General features: G+C 29.0%; 2 protein-coding genes across 2 annotated transcripts; one reads left to right on the top strand and one right to left on the bottom strand.

Moving 5' to 3' along the window:
- Window positions 1–2,836: 2,836 nt before the first annotated feature.
- Window positions 2,837–5,618, top strand: LOC130815724 (trihelix transcription factor GT-2). The gene is made up of 2 exons (XM_057682208.1): window positions 2,837–3,369; window positions 3,518–5,618. The coding sequence occupies exons 1-2, from the start codon at window positions 2,948–2,950 to the stop codon at window positions 4,269–4,271; spliced, it is 1,176 nt and encodes a 391-aa protein (XP_057538191.1). The 5' UTR covers window positions 2,837–2,947; the 3' UTR covers window positions 4,272–5,618.
- Window positions 5,619–8,564: 2,946 nt separating this feature from the next.
- Window positions 8,565–11,253, bottom strand: LOC130815228 (nudix hydrolase 2). Its single transcript, XM_057681616.1, has 6 exons — window positions 11,194–11,253; window positions 10,367–10,432; window positions 9,787–10,005; window positions 9,401–9,455; window positions 8,776–8,808; window positions 8,565–8,738 (listed from the first exon to the last, which is right to left on the bottom strand). The coding sequence occupies exons 1-6, from the start codon at window positions 11,251–11,253 to the stop codon at window positions 8,572–8,574; spliced, it is 600 nt and encodes a 199-aa protein (XP_057537599.1). The 3' UTR covers window positions 8,565–8,571.
- Between the last annotated feature and the right edge of the window lie 5,015 nt (window positions 11,254–16,268).

The raw sequence follows: 16,268 nt of genomic DNA, 5'->3' as shown, positions 1-16,268 counted from the left end.
GGCACATCACAAACTTCCTCTAACACAAAATGTTGTATACACGGTCTCATATGAAATGCGTTTTATATATGTTTTAAATAATTTAATTAATATAAATCAAAAAGAAAACATAAATTTTTAAATGAGACATTTTCACGGTGAGACCATTTCTATTAGATTTATCCAAAATGCACTTACTGTTTTAGAATGGTTACTTACAATCTTAAAGTAATGAGTTAAAGAAATGAGCTAATTATATGAACTTTTCTTATAATAAGACGGTCTCATACAAGATTAACTGAAAAAAAATTCAAAACATAGACTCCTTAATTCAAAACAATCCCATTAGGAGATAACATCTCATAGGAGTAGCTTCTCCTTGTAAGTCGTACCATTAGTGCACCAATAAATCCTAATCAATAAGCGTAATTTGTAAATTATCATAAAAAGACGAAAAAAATAATAATAAAATAAATAATTTAAAAAAAAACAAATTAAAATCACAAAACTTTCACCCTATCAAATTCTATAACATAAGAGCAATTTGTTAATTTCACATATCATCGTTTACTAAAACCTCTTCGGGCACAACCCAACTTATGCCCAACTCTACTTAAGTCTCAATTACATACCGGAGTCGTTTCATGAAAATTGGCCAAAATTTTGTTGTTTACTATAATTAAGAAATTAATTATTAGGCAATTTAATTTTTGTTTTCTTAATTTTAGTTAGTTTGTTTGTTAATAACTCATGACAACGATCCCTGATTCAACATTACATTTATTTTCCTAAATTGTTGTGAGAGATAGTCTCTTCAAGAGACGCATTAAATATATGAGCTAAATAGCCTAATTAATACAAATTAAAGAGAAAACAAAATTGTGGACTTTTTATTTTGAGGTCGTTTTTTGAAAGACGATCTCTCACAAGATTAGTTGTTTCAAGTTATATCAATTAGTACTTCCACCTATTCTTTTCATTTGTCATATATCTCATTACATATTTGTTGATGTATTAATTCAACTTTTAATATCTTTAATTTTATATGATTAAAATTTAAGAAAAGTCGATATTACTAAAGTTTTACAATGAGATGAACCAAATTAGATTTCACTTGACTATGTTTTAACTTATAAATTAAGTAGAAAATACAAACTAAAAGTAATTGATGAATAGCGCGTACAATGAGAAATAAAACAAATGAAAAGATAAAAGAGTATTAGAATTTATTTTATAGCACATCCACAAACAATATTATTATTATAAGGAAAAAAAATATTCTATGTGATAATATAACTTCGGGTTTAATTCTATTAGTAATGATTCATATTTCATGCAAAATCGAATTTACGTGTTGAGGACCTATTAAAAACTCGTGCCCTATTTAAAACTTATCATATTCATCATCTTTGATAAAAGGTACACACTAAAAACAAGTCAAATAGCTTTTGAAGGAAATAATCATATTATTGAAATCTAATATTTATAGTAGTTTAAAGAAAATTCTAGTCAATAATTATAATTTATAAATTACTACAAAAAAAATAATAATAATAAAATAAATAAAAAAAGAAAAAACAAAACACCAAAAATCTCTCATGTAAAATTAGGACACATAGTAGTGATTTACTACTTTTCTAAATAACCGTGATTTACCTAGACTTCCAAAGTAGTTTAAAGGTTTAAATCAAATGAGATGTTAATTTGTCTAAACAAGTAAAACTTCTTTCTTCTTAATTATTTAATATGTTAAGAAACCACTGCACCTAAATTTGACTCACTAGAATTCATATGTTTTGGTGTATATATTAATCAGTATAAAATTTTGTAAAACATAATTTTTAACCTTAATGAAAATTATATAAAAAATAAGGAGAAATAGTGAAAATTATATATCAAAAAACAATTTTCTTTTTAATAACATGGTTGTTTGTATGAAATGTGTTAGAAGTATGAACTGGGATGGCCATTTGGGTTTTGATCAATAACTACACTATTGATTTGAAGCATTGTACTTTGTTGGGTTGCTCTAAATCTCCTTGTATCCTTAATATGTGCACTAGGTTCGTATTCAACACAAGAATGTATATCATATCCTTACTATCAAATCTACCCAATATCTCCAATTAGGCCTTATCATCAATCAATAAAACATGTCTTATTTTATACGAGTTATTAAAATTAGGATACTCAGGCATCTAACTTTTTAGAGGGAATATTATCAATGTAATGACGGAGAGAGCTTGCAGGGATACCAATGATGGGAAGGAGAGTGGGGGATGAAGAAGGGAAAACATTAGAGTGGCGAGGAGGAAAATAAAGAGGTTGTTTTTTAACCCATACTAACCTGTGAGCTAATTTTTAGCTCTTTAATGGATACTTAAACCACATTAACTTCATTAAACCCACTGTACATGACAACATTCTTTGTACCGTGTATTATTGAGAATCAAAAAATGTAATAGTATCATTAATAAATGACAAAAGCTAATTACTACCATTGATAATTTCTTAAAATATACTCTCTTTGTTTTTTTTTTATTTCTATTTATTTTTTGCACAGTTTTTAATATAAATTTTAAATCATAATATCTCTAAATATACATAATAAAAAATTATAAAAATATATAATATAAAAAGTATACATTAAGACAAATATAACGAGATCTCACATAAATATATTTTATATTTTAAATATATATTAAAAATATTAATTAAAATTCTCTTTCCTTAACATGAAATATTCTATATGAGAAAAACGTTAGACAATGGGGGTAGTAATTTAAAAAATGTTATCACCTTCATTTACCTTGTAGTAGTTTCCTAAGAGAAACTCTGAAGTTTTACCAAAAGAAGCTTCATTTCTAGTTTAAGTTTCACCCCTTTCATCCTTACTTTTCCCCGCCGCCACACTTTTATCCTTTCCTTAAAATTTTCACCTTTAAATTTTGATCTTCACTCCTTACTAATGGAAGAAATATTTACCGGTGACCGGCAATTAACCGCCGGCAATTTCCCCGAAGAACTAACTCCTTTCCCTGAACCTCAATCTCAACTTCAATCCTCCTCCGTTGATTTATTTTACCCTCAACCAACGCCATTGATTCCATCCCCAACTCCCCAGAAACTCCGTCCAATTAGATCCAACGGCCGGAATCCTCCTGAGTATTCTAATCAAATTTCTCAAGACGAAGCATTAGTTAGAATTAATGGGTATAATTCGTCGGAATTAGGGTTTCTTCCATTTCAAACAAACATGGGTGGAAATGTCGGAAACTTGGAAGAAGATATTAATTCAGCTGAAGCTTTAATGAAATTGAAGACAGAAATGGATGCCCAATTGATTAACAATTTCAAATCCCAAGTTTCTCAACTCAATTTCTCTTTAAGGTTAAATTTTACTTTTACAGTATATTTCTAGTACAATTTTTACATATTCTATTGCTTTAAGGTATTTTTGTTTGTGGGTAATTTACTTGTGTGGAGTATAATCAAAAGGGTAGTTTTTGATTTTTGATTTGACATTTTTTGAATTCAGTTCATCTTCGGATGGTAGTGGTGAAGGAGAAGAGCCTAGTTCAAGTGGGAAACCAAGGAAGAAAAGAAGAAAAAATATGGAGTTATTTTTACAAGATTTAATGAATCAAGTTATACATAAACAAGAACAGATGCACCAGCAGTTAATGGACATGTTTGAGAGGAAAGAAAAGGAGAGGATTGATAGAGAAGAAGCCTGGCGTCGCCAGGAGATGGAGCGAGCTAAGGAGGAGCAGCAGATTCGAGCACAGGAGGCTGCTCGTAATCTGGCACTGATTTCGTTCATTCGCAATGCGCTTGGAGTTCCGGAAATACAGGTTCCGGAACTCCTACCATTGCCTCAGTCCGAGGAAAATGGTAGTTCAGAATGTGTGCCAATGCCAACTGAACAGGATAAGTATGATCCTAATAACAAGAGATGGCCCACATCTGAAGTTCAAGCTCTGATTACTCTGCGAGCCGCATTGGATCATAAGTTCAATGGTTTTGGCTCGAATTCAAAAGCTCCTGTGTGGGACGAAGTATCAGCTGATATGGTGAAAATGGGGTATACTCGGACTGCTAAGAAATGCAAGGAGAAATGGGATAATCTTAATAAGTATTACAAGAGGGCTACTAGTAATGGCAAGAAACATGCTGAGAATGCTAAGTCTTGCCCTTATTTCAATGAACTTGAAGCCCTTTACAAGAATCGACTTATTACTGGTGCAAAACCCGATTCTCCTACAGTTGAAGATTCGGAACCAACAAATTAGATTATCTCGGAATGTGAATATCATTGCTACTTATCGATTTATCCGAGATGTCTCTCACACTGATTTGTTTTGGTTTATGTAGCTGATGACGTTAGACATACTATTGAGATTAAGGCTTTCCGAACTTTGATTAGAGAGACAAATTGTATTGCAATGCCTTCCTGCCTTTAGCTTCTTGGTTAGCAAACAGGATTATGTAGCTAAGAAATTTGATGAGCATTAGGAGAATGTTAGCTAGATCGTATTCATGTCACATGTAAATCACTTACATTTCAGCTTTTAGCATATTTATGAAGAATAATTTGATCTTAATCATGTGTGTTTTTAGCTTTTGCACTCCCATTTCCCTCCTATGATGACAATCTTAATCAACATACCTGGTATATCGTACTCGTAGAAGCTATGATCAGGGTTAGGGAGGCTAGATGACGATAGGCAATACCCTTATCAAAGGAGATAAAGAGATTGTGGCAGTGAGAGTCTCGGCTCAAAACAGACCCACAAATGAAAACAAAAGGACAAATAAAAGGTAAAATAGCTATTTCTATGAGATTAATGTAATGCCATTGAAAAACTACAAATCCTCCTTAAGATTAACATGAACTAACTATGGACATCTAGAAGAGTTATTGCAATGTGAAGGCGTTCCTTGTACTGCATTATCTACACTAGCATGCCATTGTCTCTTAACCAAAGCTCCAATCGACAATAATCATACAATTTGATTGAAATTGTTTGCCTTGATATATGATCACCAAGACAAAAGCAGCAGAAGAAAGGAGTAGAACAAGGTTGAAATCGGGATTATTGACAGCAGAATGGCGAGCATAACAGGGGGATCAGGCTGCATATAATAAGGAAAACTCAATATGAATGATGCCATGAGCAATACCATCAACACCTTCGAGCAGTTTCGGTTCCAATTCGTCTGCATTTTCAAGCTAAGAAAACAAAATTGGGATACAAAGAGAGACTAAAAGGAAAAAACCAGCTAGAAGATACAGTAAAGAATACTGGGTTCTGTGCTAAGCTGTTGATTATGCATTGCATACTCATTAACATTATTAAAGGTAATTTATTGTCCGTCACTTTGAATTTGCTACATTGCGCCGTTTTTATTTGAGTATATAACCTATTCTAGGGTCTCAACCATTACCTTAAACTTTTAATTGAGTTTGTTCTTGACATGGTATTAAAGCCAGCGTGATGAGAGCTCACAGGTTTGAATATCAACCACCCCTCATTTAAAGTGGAATATCATCTATAAAGAAAGTTTGCTGCATCCACGCTTCTAGCCCAAAGTGCTCTCGTATGAGAGAACGTGTTAGAGTATATAATATATATCATGAGGCCTTAACTATTAGCGTAAACTTTAAATTGAGTTGTTACCTTGACAGTTTTTTCCTTTATAATGAAATGAATTGAATAATGTATGAATGTTATTTGCAGATGCATGTATTAGTTAGAAAATTATTTTCTCAATCTATGCTTGGATTAGATGTAAATATTAAATATTTAAGAGGAAAATAAAGTCAAACTAGTGAAATGAAAGCAACTAGAGATGCATTTGAAATAATTGAGATAGTTGTGAAGAAGGTAAAATGAGTATGAAATAAAAATAATAATAGAAAAAAAATAATTTCTCGTATTATGGAGGTAATATATTTCCCCACTTTCCCCTTGGGTAAATATTTAACCCACAAAATTGAGAGCTCCCTTTATTTTTTATTACTTTGCAATCGTTCTCTCACCTCTACAACAATTAAATTTCACTAATTTCTCATTTAACAACTTTATTTTCTTTGATTTTTTTTTACCCTTTTAAATATTTACACCCAATCCAACCAATCCAAGTATGTCGTGGAAACTGAATTATGATAAAGGTAGAGGAAGTCTGATTCAATAAAGCAACTTTTAACCATTTTTAGGATGATAATAACTTTCATCTTCTATAATTAAACTAGAAATAATCATGCTTATTGGTATTAATATGTAACTACCATAGCTAGGTTCATTACTTATTCACTCTGCAACTTGTAAATTTAATTGCCTCTTTAATTATTCATTTAATGGGTATTTACTCTTGGTTTTACTATTTTTGTTATTGTCAGTTTTGTGAATAATGTTGATGTATGCACAATAAATATGAGATTGGTTTTGTGACCTTAACAATTAGAGAAATCATGTCATTGATATGAAATAGACCGGTCAAAATGGCCTGCTATTGCGGATCAGGTCACTTTTGAGTCGAGTTAATTTCTGTCAAGTTTTGACGGGTTTGAAATGGATTTGAATTGATCCAACAAGCTAAGGATTTATTTTTTCAAAAGAAAAATATACTTCATATAATAATTTTTTTTATAAGAAAGGATCTATTTTGAGGTACAATAAAGAATATTGACTTAAAATAAAAAAAATTGACTAGAATTATTGTGGGTTTTGACTAAAAATAATAACGTGAAATGAAAATGGGTCAAAATGATCAGATTCGGGTTTCAATCGGGTTTGACCCAATTCTTCAAGTATTTTTGAGTCGGTTTATTTTCGAATTACATATCAAAATTTTCAGGTTATGACCCACTAAATTTGGTCAATTTTATGTCCAATATCATATTAGATAAAATTTGATAGGTTTAATATAAAATTATAAAGCAACTTTCTTTAATTTGTCTTAAGTTTTATTTGATTAACAGGATAAGGTTGGAAAATCGTGAGAAAAAATTAATCTTTCTTCTATAGGGTGAGGATTAAAACCTAGTCAAAAGCTCTAATCTTACCTTTGAATTTCATATGTTATGGCGAAATTTAATTCTAAAATTTCTCTTTTATAGTGGTCAATTTTTAAAACTTTCATCTTTTATTTTATCGTAGAAATTTAGCCTATATATTATTTTTTTTTTCTTTTAAATAACTTTGTCACTTATAACGGTCATGTTATTTTTACAACATTGTTATTGAGTTTGACAGATAATTTTTCTTTTGGCACATCATGCTCATGGATGGTTTAGCTTGGCTCATCACAATAATAGGTTTGATGTTTATAAACAAGTCACGACCTTTGATTTAAGCCAAGCCATCAAATAACTATCTGAGTCAAACTTGATATAAGGAGAATATGCTGCTAAAATTTCTACTACAACAAAAAATTAATTATATAAGTTGAAATTTTGTAAAGGTATGCTTTGCAAATAATTATTGGCTAATTTGACTAATTGAAAAAAATTGGCTGATAAATCATATTTAACATATTTTTTACTGCGTAACAAAAAGAAAAAGCAAAAAATCAAAAATCAACTAAAAAATCAAGAAAAATGCCAAACACTTGTATTAAACAGTAACTCTATAAAATGTGATATATATATATATATATATATATATATATATATATATATATATATATATATATATATATATATATATATATATATATATATATATATATATATTTGTGTGTGTGAAAAAGAGATAAAAAAAAAAGAAAGAAATCCCCTTGTAGATAGGAGTAGATAATTGCCTCTATATCCACTAGCATTCTTAGGTAAGTTCTCCAAGCTACTGCAAATTTTCTTCACAACACAATATCATCATGAAATCCGGTATATCCTACTTACAGAACTCAATTTTTATCTTAATGTCACTCTTAAATAGTTATAAATTACAATCAAAGATATTTCGTGTAGATTTTTCGATGAGCTAATTTGCTGACACCAACTTGTTTTGATTACTTCGACACTAATTTTTTGAGACTAAAGCTTTGACATTATTATCGTTATTGTTGTTGTACTTGTTTTGATTATTAAAGTAGATAAAATCCCTTCCATCTCTAAAACTTGCTTTGATAGGCACTCCAGGGAAGCCTGAGTAATTACCATCCATTCTAGCCTTACAAATTTTAACCATGTATCTTAGCAGCTCATATCTCTGAACAAAAGACTGTGCTGCATATTCTTCAAAGGGCATCCACTGCACATATCGAATTCGATAAGACCATAATATGATAACTCAACAAGAATAATGACAAAGTCTTAATCCTAAAAGATTTAGGATGATTTTGTAAGAGCATATAACATATTATGGCGTCTCAACCATAAGTTTATACTTTTAGTTGAGTTGGTTCTTTAACATGGTATCAGAGCCTATGAGACAAGAGGTTACGAACTCGAATCTCAACCACCCCTCAAATTAAGTGCAATATTTTACACATTCACACTTCTAGCTCAAAGGGCTGTCGTGTAAAGGGGTGTGTTAAAGTATATAACATATTTTGGACCTCAACCATCAGCTTGAGCTTTTAGTTGAGTTAAATCATTGACAGTATCGTATATATTTCCAGCAAGTACTGTATAATATTCAAATATACCTGAGCTGCTTCAATTTCTGATTCTTGAACTTGGATGTTGGAGGACAACGGTTGCAGTAAACACACAAAGAAAAGATCTGACTTCAGGAAAAAGGCCTTGTGATGTTCTCTGTTATCATATGAAATCATAGAAAAAGTTTATACGTCTTAATCCCAAAAGATCGAGAAAATCAGTAACTCAACAATATGCAAACGTTATAGGCCTTTCTTCCTTTGAATATGTTACATTTTCCTTTGACATATTGTATCAAAAGCGAACGAGTCGAAAGCAACCCTTATTTTGTATGGAATATTTTGCAAAATGCATGAAAAGATTAATTGTTACATTCACATTTCTAACTCAAAAGGCTAACGTGTTGCTGTATAAGGAGGTTGTGATGGCCTATATGACATAACTTGAGGCTTTGACTATCAACTTATACTTTGGTTGGATTGATTTCTTGATAACTTTGTCATATTTTCTTTACGGAAATATCTACACTTTATTCAATTCACATCCACATAGTTCTTCTATTTGAAGTAATATCTTTCGTAGAACTCAATGTCAAATGTCCTCACGACTCTTTAATCTTTATGCCAACTTTTATTGTTGCAATTTCAAAGTAACAGAGAGTACTAGCAAAGCAAGACCACTCTTTTTAGAGGTTGGAATTCTACCTGAACGTCAGCACTTCCACAAATCTTGTGTCTATCTGCAAAATTCCAACAAAAATTACTCAAACTTGTTATCAATTCCAAGTGAAATTTACCAAATAATTTGGTGCTGTACTCACCCCTGTCTCTTCTTTAACTTCCCGCGCGGCCGCAGCACAAATGTCCTCCCCCTGCAAATTTATGGCATCTATAAAAATGACCTCTTGTCATGCTGACTTCTGATACCATGTTAAGGAACTAACTCAATCAAAAGTTTAAGCTGATAGTTAAGGCCCCAGAATATGTTATATACTCTAACAATAAGGTGGACCGAACACTCACCTCAACATGTATGTGTATAGAACCAATAACTCGGCTATTATTCTTCTATATCATTCGTTACACATTTCAATAATAAGGTTTTTAGTCAAACGGCATTGACCATGATCTAAGCACGCCTGAACCTAGATTCTCCATAAACAACATGAAATATAAAGAACCCTAATTAATGAGACTCAATACCTGATTGATCATTCCTGTAGGAAACTTCCAAACACCCTTTCCTCTTAACATTCCATTCTTCTCTTGAACAACCAATACCTCTTTCTTGTGATTGATGACGAAAGCACCCACACTCACTCTATGAGATGCATTTGCAGGAAGACTATTGGGTTCATCTTTAGGAAGCCACTTGGTTAGCATTACATATTCTGGTTCTGCATGGTGGTACCTAAAACCTTCCTGCATTTGTATAATAAATTCCATTCTTATAGCTAGTAAAAAGTGTCAAGGAACCGCCTCAACCAAAAGCTTAAGCTAATGGTTGAGGGCTCATGATATATTATATATTCTAACACGCCTTCTGACACGAGAGTCCATTGTGCTAGAAGTGTGAGAGCACATTCGCACTGAATATTCTACTATAAATGAGGAGTGATTGAGATTCGAACCCATGACCTCTTGTCACCTTGGCTTCTGATACTATGTTAAAGAACCAACTCAATGAAAAACTTAAACCGATGGTTAAGACCCCAAAATATGTTATATACTCATAAAAAGATTTTTAGCTTAATTAAGTAATTACTTATAACTTTATAATTACCTTGAGAGCAGCTTCAATAAGATTGGCATGTTTTATAGCAAGTTTAATCCAAACACCTCTTTTACCCTGAAAAAAAACAAATATAGGAAAAAAAAATAAACATATTAATAATAGAAATTACACAAAACGTAAATCATTAACAATTTGTTAGTTATATTCACCGGACATGAAAAATATTTTATACATGTAAGGGAGAATAAATGAACACAAATTAGGGGATTGATGGGATATATAATGGTCAAGAAATAATAGAATTTCTTAAAATGACTAATCATAAACTAATTAGGATTAGACTCATTTCAAGAAGATTTAGCTCATATTACCACACATATTATTAGTGTAATATGATGCATATGTCTAACCTGCATACTCTTTTTATGCACCAAATATATATTGGAAATGCTTCACATGTGAGGAATTAAAATCCCATATTATAAAAATAGTAGGTGGTAGACTTGTATGTAACGTTTAGTGTATAATCCTGTTAATACCATATGGTTTTGGAAAAGAGTGAAACTCATAATGTGTTGTATGCAAGTCAATACTCATGACCTGATTGATGGGTCTAAACCCATGGGTGCCACGTAGGTGCGTCCACACGAGTGGCTCACGCGTGATTATGTGACGAATTATCACGGCTAACAATATCTACTTGATATAAATAGATGAGATTTAAACCCATGAGTTTTTGTCACGTCGGCTACTGATACCAAATGAAAACAATCAATCAGGTCAATCAAAAGTTTAAGTTAATGATTAAAGACTATACTCTATCAATAATAATAACAACCGACGATTGAAATTAACTAAAGAAGAAGAAGAATAACCAGTTGGGTCCAATAAGAAAGGGAAGATCTAAGGGAAACTCCAAAGAGTTTGGAATCCATTCTTGTCTCCTGCATTTCCAGAATAAGACTTCCATACTCATCTTCCTTTGCTGGAAGTAGTAATCTCCGCAATTGTTGCTGCTGTAAGTACGATTTTGTGAAACTAACTGGCTTCGTCTTAATCAACTGATTTCTATGATTATTCAAAGCTAACCAAAGGAAGATCACAAAAAGAAATTAATTAAATCATTAAGCAAATAATACAAATTAATTTACAGATTAGTGAAATAACATTAGATCACTTAATTTAATACAATATTAATTAACCTTCGTAATGATGATTATGATTTGATTGTTTGAAGATGTTGTTTATTGCAACAAATGAGAATTGCCTGCTACAAATTAGTGATCTAAAAGACATCATTTTATTACAATCAATCCACTTTAATGATTTGCTAATTGTATGATTATCCTAATCCTAAATTTTTAAAAATAATGCAATAAAAGTATTAATATTAGCACCCTTTACTCTTGGCTTTCTTTATTGTACTTTAGAATATTTATGTATATATATATATATACACGCATGTATAATGTATATGAAAGTATGTAACCAAGTTCGCCGTATGGGTCGGATTATGCTTTTGGAGTATTTGAATGTATGAAATAATATATATTGACTTGAATTACCTTTTTTAATCTTTGACAAAGATTAGTCCTCGGTACTCGGTTGGATTGATTTTCAGGGCATCGTAAAAAATATAGTTCATGCATTCACCGGCGAATTTTAAACATTAGTATACACCCAAGTAAATCGGCTTATATTTTACTATATTATATATTATACAATTAAATATTAATGGATTTAATCGAATGATCCTGGAGCGATATTCTCCTCAGCTAATGGATTCATGCTATAATCGCGCACATAATAAGATAATGGAAAATATTTCAATTCATTCACCTTATTTTGTTGGTTACATTTAGAATAATATATATTCTATATGATGAGAGAGAAATTTATTTGAACAATGTTTTTCATGAAATATAAAAGTTTAAAATATATATTTATATAAGATCTTGTTAGGTTCATCTTAATATATAATTTAAATTTAAGATATTTATTTATGTTTTTTATAAAATGAATATATAATATATATTGAGACTGAACATTAAAACTTGAATTATGCTTCAAAACTACATAAAAAGCTAGCAAATCTGACCATTAAAATTAAATTGAGGGAGTATATTGTTTATAATGGCATTAAGAGCAACAAATGGTGTATTAAGAAATTCGATCAAAGTTTAAATGTGTAAAATATTGTTATGGAGAAATTTTCATATTAACTTTGCTTATATAATTATATAGCTAATGGCATTCAGAGATATTCCTTTTATTTGAATTTGATACACTTTTTAAGTGGTCCGTTTTGTATTTCCACTTTTTTATTTATATTTGTGATTTTTTTTAAAAAAAATTTTTATTATAAACTTTTTTTGTCTTGAACCGAACTTATAATATATTGTCTTTGAATTTTGATGCTTATGATTGTTTTCTTTGATCAAATTAAATGAATGACCAGTACGTTTTTTATTATAACATGTTATTATTAATAATAATTTTATATTTAATTAATTAAAACTATTATTTGCACATTTAATCATACTCGTTAATTTCTATAGAATACAAGAATATAATTATGAGGCGCAATTGAAAATGATCTGGAAACTTGAGTGGGGTGGACTGCTTTTTTTTTGTCTAAAACTGGACTTGTTCAAAGAATTAGCGTTGTCTATAAAAATAGTAACATGAATTTTGACCTCTATCATATTTTAGGGCTTTTCCAATAGTGAATTGACATGACAATATGACTTGCAAAAGAATTAATAGCGTATTAAAAATGTATGAAAATATATTACTGCTTACCACGATACTTACTACATGTTTAATTATAAATAATTTGTCATATAAATTTTCATAAACTATATTATGTTAATATTATAGGGATAAAATTTTAATCATAAACAGTTTTTCTTTCACAATTATATATATTCAATGCTCTCTATAACCGTGTCTTCAAATGGTAATATGCTGGATGAATTTTTAAAAAAATGAGATAATTAAAGTTGAATATCCACAATATAATATCATTATACGTCATATCATATTAGAAATACTATCAAAAGAACTGGAAATAATAAATTGTGACTTCTTAGAGTCTTGCCAAATCATAATCGTAAATACTATTAAAAAAAACTGAAAAATAACAAATGACAACTTCTTAGAGTCTTGCCAAATGTATTAACATAATAGGTTATAATTAGTTAGTTTATTTTACTTAATTGAATTCTTAAAGACCATCAAAATTACGTTTTAGTATAATTTTAGAGCATAATTAGAATAAATATTTTCGTAAGTTATAATTCTAGACCATCTAAAGTTTTCACAAAGATTTTAATTAATTATACATATTTGATGTGATAAATATTTGTAACAACTTACTAATAATACTTAAAATCAAAAATTATGTAATAAATTTTTTGAGTGTCACGCAATCACATTTATAAATTAATATATAAAAACATTTTATTTGACAAAGCACTATAAAATCATCATTTAAATTTTTAAAATTCTTTTATTATATTGTATGATGCTCACATCTAAATGTTTGTCTTCACGTACATAAGGTTACAACTAAATATGTTTATGAATTTTTCTTGAAGCCAAAACAATAGGAATATATGTGTAATTTGTCATCCATTTATAGGCATAATACTTTAAATATTTGTCATCACGTTTCGTGAATTATTAATAGAATTTGTCATCCAATCATAACAAAGAAATAAATACAGGTAAATTCAAAAAAAAAAAAAAAGTTCAAAAAAATGAAAGCTAAGAATCAAAAAATGTTGTGTTAAACAACAATGATGAAAGTAATTTGTAATTATTGTAAAATTAGTATAAAAAATACACGCTTTTTTTAAATATATAATAATATAAAAAATATTAATTTTAATTAGTGATTCAATTACATATTATCTTTATCTCGTTTAAATATTTTTCATATTTAAAATTTTTTAAAATAAGTGGTAACAATTTGAAGCATTAGACTGGTCGTGATATTTTCAAAAATTGATATCCAACATTCAGACGTTGATATTCAATCAAAAAATATCTTAAAAATAATTATCATATTCAAGCACTGATATCCAATCAAATAATTCAACGTTGCATGGGTGTTAAAATGAAGACATGTGTTATTTTACATTTTTTTTAGTATATGTTATGATGTACAATAGTTGTTATCACGCTAACATAGTTTTAATTTTTACACTTAAATAGAACAAAAAAATTCTTTTTAAAATACATTTAAAATATTTAATAGAAATACAACAGAAAAAAATGAATTGTTACAATGAGATATCAAACGTAAAATTCATTATATGTCAGGTGGTTGTGGTCATGTTGATTCCATATTTCCATTCATTAATTTGATACATCTGTAGCCCAATGTAGCGGTTGACGGACTCGCTGAAGCTTTCTGCGTCGAACCATAAGCAAGTTGTGTTCGTGCGCAGCATCAATTGATAATGATATCCATCAAAAAAATAATCCTTAATTAAAATTCATAATGATAATCAAAACACTATATATTAATTCATTTGATTTAAAATTTATTTATTATAATTAATTAACAATAGAAATTAATTCATATACTCCTGTCAACTATCTTATTCAAAATATATACGTATAATTAGTTAACTAGTATATAAAAGTAATATTCAATAATTTTTCATGTAGTTAAAACAATATATAAATTCAAAGTACTATTCTATAGCATGAACGAATTTCAAATTAATTAGAATTAAAGGCAAATTTTAAAAACTAAATCAAACATAAAATACATCATTATTATAGAGAAAAAACATATTTAAGATAGCAAAACCAAAGTTGATATTTTTTATTAAATGAAGCACTTCAAATACAAATAATAGTAATCTATAGAGAAACATGATACAATGATTATGTGTAGATTAATTAAATTTAAGGAGAATTATGATGAAGAATAAGGAAAATAAAAAACATAACAATAGGTATAATACAAAGTATTAATGGAGATGGCGGGCCAATTGAACCCGAATCCATAGTTAAAGGTAGACCTAAAATTAGCATTGTTACAAAAATAATTGACAGTATTGTATAAAAGCCGCAAATATTAAATTGATCCATTATGACGATTGTTGATTGATGATTGATGAATAATAATTAAAGAAAATATTAGTAAATTCTAAACTTAAAAAATGATAATTGTCTACATTTTTTCAACTTCCATGCATGTCCATTTATATAGTATGGTAGATGGATGTATGCATGGCAGTGGCGTCCCTTGGTGAAACGACATGTCTTTTCACTTTTGATTTTTATAATTTTTATTTTTTAATATCCTTCTTTAAATGGTATTTTATTAAATATAGTAAAATTACCATTTAAGCAAAGATAGGGAAAAAATTAAGATTATTAAAAATCAAAATACATGTTTTTAATAAAAATAACAATAAATTATTTTGGGTACTCTAGTTTTTTTAAGAAACTATTTATAATTCTCTCTTATTGTGTCATTTATGGACATATAAATATACAATTATGTCAACTATTCTGTAACAATTCTAAATTCTTAGTCTCCCATAACAATGGGATTGGATCTAATTTGTCTGACATCTGCATTAATGTTTTATGTTGGTTTATATCCTTAATTTTCTTATTACTTTTCGGTAAATAAAATTTTTCTTTTATGAAAAAACCATACTTAACCCTAGGGGATAGCAATTACTAGTGTCAAAAAAATAGTTGTAGTAAATTTCTATGCAAGAGAAATAATTCTTAAAGAATTAAAACAATTCCTATCTAAATTTACTTGTTAAACAACGACATTTTAATTTGTATTTTATTTTAAATTTTGTTTAATCCTTCTTAAATTTTAGTTTTAATTTTTAAAACTTTGTTTTGCCTTTTTCACAATTTTATGAGGTCTATGCGATTATGCTGAGTTTACTTTATTTTTATTCCCAAAGTT

Source organism: Amaranthus tricolor, chromosome 6 (genome assembly GCF_026212465.1).
Source record: "Amaranthus tricolor cultivar Red isolate AtriRed21 chromosome 6, ASM2621246v1, whole genome shotgun sequence".
Taxonomy (NCBI): Eukaryota; Viridiplantae; Streptophyta; class Magnoliopsida; order Caryophyllales; family Amaranthaceae; genus Amaranthus; species Amaranthus tricolor.
Note: the sequence above shows the minus strand (reverse complement) of the source record. Positions and strands in the feature narration are given on the sequence as shown.

Bases quoted from the DNA above. Each gene is read 5' to 3' on its own strand.
- LOC130815724 (XM_057682208.1), top strand. From the start codon at position 2,948: ATGGAAGAAATATTTACCGGTGACCGGCAATTAACCGCCGGCAATTTC. The intron at 3,370-3,517 runs GTTAAATTTTAC...TTTTGAATTCAG, and splicing joins CAACTCAATTTCTCTTTAAG to TTCATCTTCGGATGGTAGTG.
- LOC130815228 (XM_057681616.1), bottom strand. From the start codon at position 11,253: ATGGATTCCAAACTCTTTGGAGTTTCCCTTAGATCTTCCCTTTCTTAT. The intron at 9,456-9,786 runs GTATTGAGTCTC...ATAAATTTGCAG, and splicing joins CTACAGGAATGATCAATCAG to GGGGAGGACATTTGTGCTGC. The intron at 8,739-8,775 runs GTATAAACTTTT...ATGATAACAGAG, and splicing joins CGATCTTTTGGGATTAAGAC to AACATCACAAGGCCTTTTTC.